Source organism: Cibotium barometz, chromosome 59, assembly GCF_041138505.1.
Source record: "Cibotium barometz isolate CiBa-2024 chromosome 59, ASM4113850v1, whole genome shotgun sequence".
NCBI lineage: Eukaryota > Viridiplantae > Streptophyta > Polypodiopsida > Cyatheales > Cibotiaceae > Cibotium > Cibotium barometz.
In genome coordinates, this window is record NC_141104.1 from 16,604,901 (window position 1) to 16,615,584 (window position 10,684).

At 42.2% G+C, this 10,684-nt stretch overlaps 1 protein-coding gene across 1 annotated transcript; it reads right to left on the reverse strand.

Annotated features, from left to right (window-relative positions):
- Window positions 1-331: 331 nt before the first annotated feature.
- Window positions 332-1,762, reverse strand: LOC147605540 (aspartyl protease family protein 2-like). The gene has a single exon (XM_086793622.1). The coding sequence runs from the start codon at window positions 1,760-1,762 to the stop codon at window positions 332-334; it is 1,431 nt and encodes a 476-aa protein (XP_086649748.1).
- Between the last annotated feature and the right edge of the window lie 8,922 nt (window positions 1,763-10,684).

Here is a 10,684-nt window from a genome sequence, read left to right on the forward strand (position 1 = left end):
CCCTTTTGGTTCTTGTTGTTAATAAACCACATTCTTTCATGTTTCAAAAGCCAAACTTGCATTGAAATAACTGACATGGTAGTGAGAGGAGGAGCATGAATAGATTTCAACTCTCTTTTTAATTTTAGAAAAATGTTAGATCACTAAATTATACGTCCATTCACACATCATGGTCCATTCACATCAGCTTTATATAAGATCTTTTCGTTTGATTTTGAGAATGAGCTGAACCATAGAAATGACATTTTTGATTTAAAGGGGAAATACATTGCAGGAAACGTGAAAAGATGTCTCCAAAATGAAAGATCACTTATAGGTCCATGAGTATTAATTAGCATTGATCGGCCATGAAGCCGAGCTTGGAGGCCCGAGTGTTGAATGAGAGGCGGAAGCCTTGCTGCTGGATGTTGCCGAGAATGGAGAAGGGTTGGTCTTGAGAATTGGGAGCAAACGCAAGGCACACTTTCTTGGAGGTTCCCGACCGGTCGATGGACGCAAGGACATTCGAGGGAGGCAAGTGAAGGTCGGCACCCTCGCCTTCAAAGTGGAGGACGACACTCGGTACACTGCTTGGGAGGTGAGCTGAAGGGTGGTCGACGTCAAAGCAAGTGTCGAAGATGGCAAACGCATCGGCGGGGCGAAGGCCGGCGGTAGTGGCTGCAGCGGCCTTGCGGAATGCAGAGCGAAAAAGTGCGTAAGCTGTGGAAGGGAGGCGCGTGACAGAGGTGCCAGAGTCAACTATGACGCCTCCGTTGCCTGTTTGGTCGTCAAGTTGAAACAAGGAAGTAGGGATGGGAAGGCGAGCCCCTGCGACGCTGATACCGGTGAGGGAGACGTAGTAGAAGCTCTGGAAGCCCGGGTTAGCGTTGCGGAGGAGCGGGGTGTACAGAATCTTGGCGTCTTTTGGAGCGGGTGGCGTGGGGCCGCCGAAGGTGAGTGTGGAGTTTGTGGAGGCGAACATCGGAGGGAGGCAGTAGGAGAAGGTGCTCTGGCCGAGGCCCACACGGGCGTGCAGCTGAGATGGGAAGGACAGCTGGCCGGAGCCCAAGCCTAGCAATCCAGCGGACCCTACGAAGTCCCCCTCGTTACGGTGGCCGCAGCCGAAGACCATGTTGGGAAGGCTGCCGCCGTCACCTAATCGGCCGAGGGTGACGGTGTCGGTGACCAGGTTGCCGAAGGTGGAGGAGCCGTCGCCATACGTCACCTCGTATTCGCAGTCCGTGTTGCCAGTTAGGCCACAGCGGTTGCCGTTGCATAGTGGCGAGTGGCACGAGACGTTGCGTAAGGTGGACGAGGTGGCTGGGTCGAAGACGGGCTGGTCGATCTGCGAGTAGCATGACTCGCAAGGTGCGCATTGGATCCAGGAGAGGTCGCTGCCCGTGTCGATGACCATGTAGAAGTCCCTGCGAGTACTTCGGTTTCCGCCCACGCCCAACCTGGCGAAGTATTCTCCACTGCCGGCGAGCTTATACCCAGACACAACGGGCGCCGCACCAGTCCCAGCAGCCGTCACTCGTGTCACATCCCTGGCCAGCCTTTCTAGCCAAACATCCCGCTCTGTGGCGCTGTCTCTCCTGAACGGGGAGGCTGGAGAGTCTCTGTGCAAAATGTGCGCTGTGTGTACGACGCCAGCGTGATGATGATGACGGCGGCGAGTGGCAGAGACCGGCTGCACTGCTAAAAACGCAGACGCCAATACTGCAACCAGTAGGGCGAGCAGACGCACGCAGGCTGATGTGGGCGTTCTATGTTTACTAGCCATTTGTTCTTTAGATCGAATGGATCAACGTACGTCTGGGCCACCCCTTTAATAGGCTGGAAAGGCGGTCGCTCGGCCGACGGCCAAGTTACATTCAATTTCGAAATAGTGAGAGCCTTAGTTGACTTACTACCCTTCTTAATCCCTTTTTCCTATTCTTAGTCCTATCTTTTTTATGCATTTTTGTTGCCAACTCTAGTTCGTCTTAGTTGTTTCTTAATCCCTTTTTGCTATTCCCATTCGGTTTTTTTCTTCTCAACTCTAGTTGACTTACTACCCTTCTTAATCCCTTTTCCCTACTCCTAGTCCTTTTTTTGTTAATACATTTTGTTGTCAGCCCAGTGGTTTCTTGCTATTGACCCTTTGGTGACCCTTAATATCCCAGAAGCTTTCGTTGATTCATTCGAGAACCACCTTCAAGATGTGGTATAATGCATGCACAATACAGGCTTTCAATTGAGAGGCACACGTTGGTCATCATTTTGCAAATAGGGAAGTATACTTACAAGGCTGTATGCATGCCATGAGTCTATAACCTTTTAAGTTACCATTCCTTGGTCGTCATTTTGCAAATAGGGTAGTACACTTACAAGGCCATATGCATGCTATGACTCTATAACCTTTTAAGTTAGTACGATTCTTCATAAGAAATATCTATGCTTTAACAATCAATGATCAATTGTTGTTGTGACCATTGTTCCTACTATCTTTGAATGAGTCTAATACAAAGTTGTCTATAGGGCTATGTTTTGTGCGGCTCGCCTTTCGACACTCTTTGCGCCTCAGGCATAACCAATGTTGCTTCAATAGTGCAATGTACCCCTTGCTCCTTCTCAAGTGGGTTATCTACTGCTGAGAATTTAGAGTTATAGCTCCACGAAGAACCAGTTTGCCAAGGGAGAAGCCATGTGGGTGCATGTGGGTTAACTACTGCTGAGAATTTAGAGTTATAGCTCCACGAAGAACCAGTTTGCCAAGGGAGAAGCCATGTGGGTGCATGTGGGTGTACTATAACAAAACTTGTTGGTTTAGGTGCTTATAACATGCCCTTTAACACAGAGGAAGAATGAGACACACAAATCATAAGATCTTTTTCTCCCAGAAAAGCCCAAAGGAAACTATGAAATTGGCCCATTTACCACACACAAATAGTGACAAATAACGCGGAAGTAGAGAACCCATGGGTTAGCAAAGGAAACTTTGAAATTGGCCCATTTACCACACAAAAATAGTGATTAAATAACGTGGAAGTAGAGAACCCATGGGTTGGCATGTGCATATAGAAAGATAATACATTATTCAAAAGAATACTTCTTTCATCATCCCATCAAAACTCTCCATAAGAGATAATAGATAAGCGGGGAGTTCCATGATTCTTAATTCTTTGTGACTCTGATATGCTAGATATCTACATGTAGTATAGTCTTTACTGGCTATTTACAGTGTATATCGATGATAAGTGTGATGACAAGGAAGAGGTCAACTAGATAAGGAGTTCCCTAGTTAGCACAATAATTTAATAAAAAACATATAGCTTGGTCATTTTAATCCTTTTTTGAGCTAGGCTATGTTAGAAATACTTCTGTACATATGCCTATCCATGTAGGCAATGCCACATGGGCACCAGACATTGTAAAGGTGTAGGTTAGACCCATTCCACACCTTTGTCAAATTTAATCTCCATCTAACTTTGTTTGTATAGTTCACACCACCCCCGTGTTTGGAGTAATGTGTACACTTAAGATGCTTGCAAGGGCCCAAGTGGCATTTGATGGGTGGCACATCAAACCTTGCAAAAGGGTGTGGAATGGGATACATCACACACCCCTGCAAGGTTTAGTCCCTTAATACCATATTAGGTAATATTGGAAAAATCTTGCATTTTGGGAATTTCAAAATTAAGAGGTTTCATAAAATTTGAGAATTTCCTACTTAATGTGGGAGAATATACATAGATATAGAGATCCATATTTGTAAGTTGATTGATGGATCATGTAAGAAGGTGGTGTTGAAAAAAACCACAGCAAAAGGAAGTGGTGTTTATCTCTTGCATAGACCTGCATCAATTAGATGCAAAATTGAAAAATGTAAAATGGCCAAATATCAACACTATCAAGACAAAAGAACATCATAGGCACAAACGATGGTTCGTATTAACTAGAGAAAAGGATACAAAAGCATAACTACAACACCACAAAATTGAGTCATGATTCTACTACTGCTCAATGGGGGCACCATCCAGTTCATCCCCATCTGAATCGTGTATATTGCTAGTGAGATGGAAGCCTTCTTGTGCTTTTTTGGCTTCCCTAACTCGTATCTTGATTCTTATATATGGCCCTAGTTTTTTGGGTCTCCATGATGAAACAATTACATCAGCTGTTTCCCAGACTCGTGGATCTGCCTTGTTCTCCATCTAAAACCCCTTTCAACAATCAGTGTAGGCCTCTGCATTTGTCATACCATTCTTCCTTGCACATGGTGGGTGTATTTTTTTGGTGAGCATTTTTGAGCGAGATGTTGAGCATTTCTTGTATCCATCATTAGATGTTCCAATCGCTCCATCGGAAATATTTCCCATTTTTTTGTATGATCATTGCAAGTTCGTCGACGTCGAGCTACTTGGTATTTGCACAGCAAGTACATGGGCAAAGTGTCTTTTCCTCCAAATCAACAAAATTTGACGGTGTGGCGGCATCCATGGTTTCCATATTGATTTGTAATACAAATGCTTATTTTTAGAGGGGAATCCTCCCTTAAGTATTTGTGGAGGGTGGTAGTCAGTGATAGGTAATTTGAAATGTCAGGGGAGCACACAGATCTGGAAAGATTTTCAATTTGAATGAAAAGTAACGATCATCGAAATAAGCGTAGAAAAAGTCGTGGAAATAACCGTGTGGAAAACAGCGTCGAAATCATGGTGAAAAAAGCGTTGAAAAGTTTGTTGAAATAACCGTGGAAATTTTTTTTTTTGACTCTTATTTTCACACTTATTCCCACATACTTTTCGATGCTTTTTTTCACCCTAATTTTGATACTTTTTTCACAGTTATTTTGACACATATATCAACGATGCAGGTTTTTACAGTAAAATAGAAACTCGCTTATTTATGCGTTTTTGTTCACATACGTGTGTTTTTGTTATATGCACATTATGTGTGCATATACTAGGAGGCTAACCCATATTAGGCTTGTGAGCATGGGAGCATGGGAGGATGCGAACAAGCTCTAGTGGAGCATGGGTTAGGACTAACCTTAAGGGTTAAGGTTAGGGTTAGGCATCCAAGGGTCACACATGGAAAATGGAGAGTCAAGAGTCACTTGAGGGTCCTCCTATATAGTAGGGGCATGGGGCACACTCAACGGGAGCTAAGGCTATGTTATCTTTGAGGTGGCTAGGCTAGGTTATGATATGATGTTCTCTTATATAGAGGATTATATCTCCTCACCTACCATTTCACTCTATAGCTACATGCTATTGGATTGGAGTTATATCTCTTGATGGTATGGGACATCAAGGTAAAGGTATAACGTACTTTATTATAATTCCTGTGTGTATCCCTTAGGCTCGGGGGTGGATGAGTTTATGCCTGATTTATGCATGTTTATACATAACAATTATCTAGAGAGATCTTAGGGTTTTAACAATGGTATTAGAGCAATCTCTAGTTAATTGTTATTGATTTTTCTTTCTTATTGTAATTTTTGGTAATTTTTTAAGTAAATTTTAATATTTACTAAATAAAAATCTTATTTTATTGATTTGTTTTGATGATTTTGCACGTGGATCATCGATATGGCTGTTGGAATGTGTGTTTTCAATGGACGAATCGACATTGTGGGGGAATTCTGTGAGTTTAATGCTATTTTTTATGGTTTAAAATAAGCATTAATGAAAAATTTTACCACAATACCACACATTTTATTGCGTATATTTTTGGTAGAATGAATTTCCTGAATTTCTTTAATTTTTAGGTGAATTTCTTGATTTTTTATATTTTTTAGAAAACTTTCTTAAAATATAGAAAATTTTATAGCATTATTATGGTTAAAAGTATATTTTTTTAAATGAATTTTGCGGGTTTTTTCGTGGGCATGCTATCAAATTTTTGCCAAATTTCTGGTGAAATGTAGTAGGGGGCAGCATGTTGATGCATGGAACCCTCTTCACCTCTCAATTCTGAAATTTTCTTCTATTTCTTCTCTCGCCCATGTCAACACCTATTAGTTGGCATAATTTGATTGAACTTGTAGAGCGGTTCTCTGTACCGTGTAATGTAGTGGTCATAGAGTACTACCAATCAATAAATGTGTTAAGAAACAAAATGTCAATCCGAGCACTCGACCCGATTAGTGCATGAAGGCTTATCCCATGAGGGAGAGCTCACATACACGAACCACCACTTGACGATTCAACCATTCACTTGCAAACCAGTTCTTTATCTCCCTCTAACACAAATCTTGCTTTCTTTAATCTTGCCCATGCTTATCTTTTAATGATGATGACACCATACTTGATGCCATGGTTTAGTCTCTTGTGCGAGTAGCTAGTGCAAGAAGGCATGTGTGGAGGACGTGAGGGAGGTCACATGTGGTGATGATTATAAAGTGTTGGTTTTTGATTACCCACACGATGACTAGTGAGCCTCCACAATCATTGACGGCACTCTATTCATTTGATACTCAACTTTTTTCAGTTTTATTTTATGGACATGGTGGCTTTGGTTATATAGTCATGTTTTTTTCGTTCTGTTGTATCAAATACATACTAGTAGATGAATTGTAGTTTAGATGTCATTTTGCAAGTTATAATGGTTTGTTGCATTCTTTGTCATGTGAAATGTTGATTGAAGTAACTCATTTTCCCATCTTCCCATTGTCCCCAGGGATTTCATTAACGTCTTCACAATTTCGTGATCACGTTAACAAAACCTATTGTTAACATATTAAAACTTGTGATCACAGTGTATATTCCCATGACCTGAGCAATGACCTGCCAGAACCCACTAGTCCCGTGACACCTCTAGGCTTTTGCTTTTCTCGACGGGCCCACCGAGATAACTGCTTATCCCGGCGGGCCCGCTGGGAAAAGCAAAGAACACCGGTGGGGTTCTATTCTGTTCATAAACACTGCCCGACACCCATCGTGGAACTTTTGGGGAGATAGTCCTTGTTTTGGGGGCGTGATATCTTTCCTCAAAGTACTTGTAGAGCTCTCGAGTTGCTAGAACTGTCCTCTTGGGAAGAACGTCCTTATCTTAGGGGCTGTCGTCTTTCCTTGTAGGCACTCTTAAGGCTATTGAGCCACTCGTCCTTAGTTCTTTGAATTGGGGGCAGGGTGTGGTTCGTAGCTAATACTTGCAGAGATTTAGGGACAAATTTGGAGTCATTCAGCTTTGCATTTGAGCTACGTAGGTAATCTACCTCGTTCTGCTTTATGAATGGTGGGATGGAGCCAAGAGTCCTGCTTAGGGGCTTGTATTGGTTCTTGATACTTGATATAGTTTAGAGTAGACAAGGGTCTATTGTCTTATACTAGAGTATTGGGCAAGCATAGATCTTTGATTTTCTTTGTGAATGTTAGAGAAAGTCTATTGTCCTATACTAGAGTATTGGGCAAGCATAGATCTTTGATTGTGTAAAGTATCCTTAATTGGGTACAAAAGGCATCCTTCATTGGGGGTGCAATAATGTGCATGATAGTTTTGAAGTAGTTTTGTAGTAAGACCTTGCAAGATAGTTTCGAAGTAGTTTTGTGTTATGTGATGATCTTTTGCATTTGTCAAGATAGTTTCGAAGTACTTTGTCTGCTAATGTATGTTTTGTAATACGTGAGTGACTTTGTTGTTTTTTCATTTGTGTATTCATTGTTATATGCTTGGTTGAATAGGTTATTTGTTGAGATGGAGGACAATGTTGGATCCAGTGATACCTCAAATAGAGTCCAAATTTCAAATAGCAGGAAAAAAAAGACACCTGGGATAGAGTGGCAATATGCAATTAACGTTGGTGATCGATTCATAGATTGGGAGTGTAAGCTATGCCATGCAGTAAAATCAGGTGGGGTGCCTCGACTAAGAGAACACTTTTTAGGCGGACCGAAGAAAATGTCATGTACCCACCCCTCTGCACCTGTAGTGGCCAAACGCATAAGAGAAGAAATTCAAAAGAAAGATTCAAGAAAACATGACATTCCTACCGTTAATGTATCAAGGCAGCAAGAACACTGTTGTTCTAATCATCAAACTCCCGCTACATCGCCTGCTTGTACCCTGAAGGGCAATGTGCAACCAGAAAGTAATCTACCGAGTGCATCTTCCTGCAAGCGAAACTTTGACATAGGAAATATACCCATGCGTCAAACTTCATTGCAAGAAAGCCTAGGTCAAGGTCGACTCGATGATGCACAACTCGCACTTGCTGAAGCGATTTACTTTTCTGGGAGTGCTATGATGATGGTGGACAGTGAGCATTGGAAGAGAGCATGGAAGAAAATTGGTGAGTTTGGACCAGGGTTTTCACCGCCTACGTACCATGCTATGCGAAATGATCTATTAGAGAAATGTTATGCGCAAGTAAAAGAACGTGTACAAAGAATAATTCTTAGCAATATAGAGCTTTCTGGATGTAGTATAGTAAGTGATGGATGGTCTAATGTACAAAGAAAACCATTAATTAATATAATGGTTATTTCACCTAGAGGTAAGACTTTCATCCGTGCCGTGGATTCAGCTGGTTCAATCAAAACTGGGGCTTACATTGCTCAAGTCATTGGCTCTGTGATAGAGGAAGTGGGTGCCAAAAATGTAGTCCAAGTCATCATGGACAATGCAAAGAATTGCAAAAATGCATCCAAAATCCTACAACGACAATATCCACATGTTTTTCCGGTAGGCTGTAATACTCATAGATTGAATCTTGTATTAAAAGATTGGTATAAAAGTGATGATACCAAATGGTTTGCCTCAATCATCGACACTGCTCGCCAGCTTGTGAGATTCATGCTCAAGAGACAGAGTGTTAGATATTTTTCGACCTCGCATGTCAGTTATGTTAAAGCTTCCAGCAGAGACTAGGTTTTACACTCACTTTTACACTTTTGATTCTCTTCTTAGAAATAAAGATGCAGTTTGCGAAACATTTACATGCATGGCATTTCATGACTGGAGCACTCAACTTGAAAAAGTGAAAGAGAAAATCAAAGTCTTGAAGGCAGCGCTTATGAGAAGAAGTTGGTGGAACAGTGTGCAGGATGCATACCATGTAATGATGCCTGTTATGTATGCCGTACGAAGTCTTGATCAAAGAGCGCCTAATCTCGAAAAAGCATGGATGCAATGGTGGACTGTCCAACGGAGTTTGGAGTGTCCTGAGAAATTAGAGCATTCAGTGGTGGAAAAGCAATGGCGTGTACCATTCTCCAGTAGACAAAGAAAAGTCCTATTGAAGTACTTTCATGCTAGATGGATTGGAGCGCATTCACCACTACACAGTGCTGCTTACATGTTAGATCCTGAATATTGGAATATGGATTTCATGCTAGATGGATTGGAGCGCATTCACCACTACTAAAATAACCTTGGACGAGACCCACTGTTTGAAAACCCTGTTTGGCATGCATGTGATTCAAACAAAAAACAATCCAAGGTGAATGAGACATTAAAGAAAAAGTACGTAGATACTTTAACGAATTTATTAGAGGAATTTCAGGATGTTTTTCCTGATGATTTACCAGATGGTTTACCACCATCTAGAGAAGTAGACCATGGCATCGAAGTTATGCCAGGATCAAAACCTATAAGCAAACCTGCTTATAGATTAAGCCACTCCGAGGCACATGAGGTGGAAAAACAATTAACGAAATATTTGAACAAAGGCTTTATTCGGCCTAGTTCAAGTCCGTGGGCATCGCCTATTCTTCTGGTAAAGAAGACAGATGGATCTATGCGGATGTGCATAGACTATAGGGCTCTTAATCAGACAAGCCTGTCTGTACTCTTGCTGCATCTACCCGTTCCATTTCAATGGCCTTAGCTTTATCCTCAAGGGTGTGGAGCAGTGTATTGAGAATGGAATCATCTGAGTTGTGGCCACAAGCAAGTCTTATCTTCTCAAGTGCAGTCTCTAGCCCCATTGAGTCTACTCTCCTTTTCTTGGCTCTTGTCTTGCCTGTCTTTTTGGCCAGGTTGATTACTGCCTCCATCCCTTTCTGCCATCTGACAATGGGGTTTGGAACACCAGATACTGCTTGCAGCCAAGATTTTTCCATCTCCTCACAAAAGGCTACATCCTTCAAGAATGAAACATTGAACTTAAAGGGTGGGGGTCCTTTGCTGAGTTTCTTGTCTATTTTACATTTGAGGCTTATGGATACTGGAGTGTGGTCAGAAACTTTGTGGCAGTGTAGCAGCTTCCCCTTAATTTCATGATGGGTCCAGGACCCTTTCTCAGAGAGGTACACTCTATCCAATCTTCTTGCAATGAGTCTTTGCAAGGTGTGCCTATTGTTCCATGTTGGGAGCATGCATGGTTCACAACCTTTCAACTCTACAACATCTCTGATGTCAAACTTTCTGGCCCAATTATCCCACTGGGTGGGGGGATGTAGCATCAACTGTGCTGGTTCAAAGTTCCAGTCACCTGCAAAGCAAATGGGGACATCCCAGTCCAGCTGGTAAAGCAAATCCCACACTAGTCTTTGCTCTGGTTCAAAGTTGGGTGCATTCACATTAATGAGACCAATCACTTCACCTTCCACATGGACCTTACAAGCAATCATTCTACCACAGGGGGGCCTGATTACCTCCTTAACTCTATGTCTCCTGTTCACTAGTGTCATACCGCCCCCAGTACCTTTGTCTGAGGTGCTTACCATACATTCAAATTGCTTCATGTTAAACAACGTGGAGCCTGTCTTGGTTTCCT

Coding starts and splice junctions, on each gene's coding strand:
- LOC147605540 (XM_086793622.1), bottom strand. CDS start 1,762: ATGGCTAGTAAACATAGAACGCCCACATCAGCCTGCGTGCGTCTGCTC.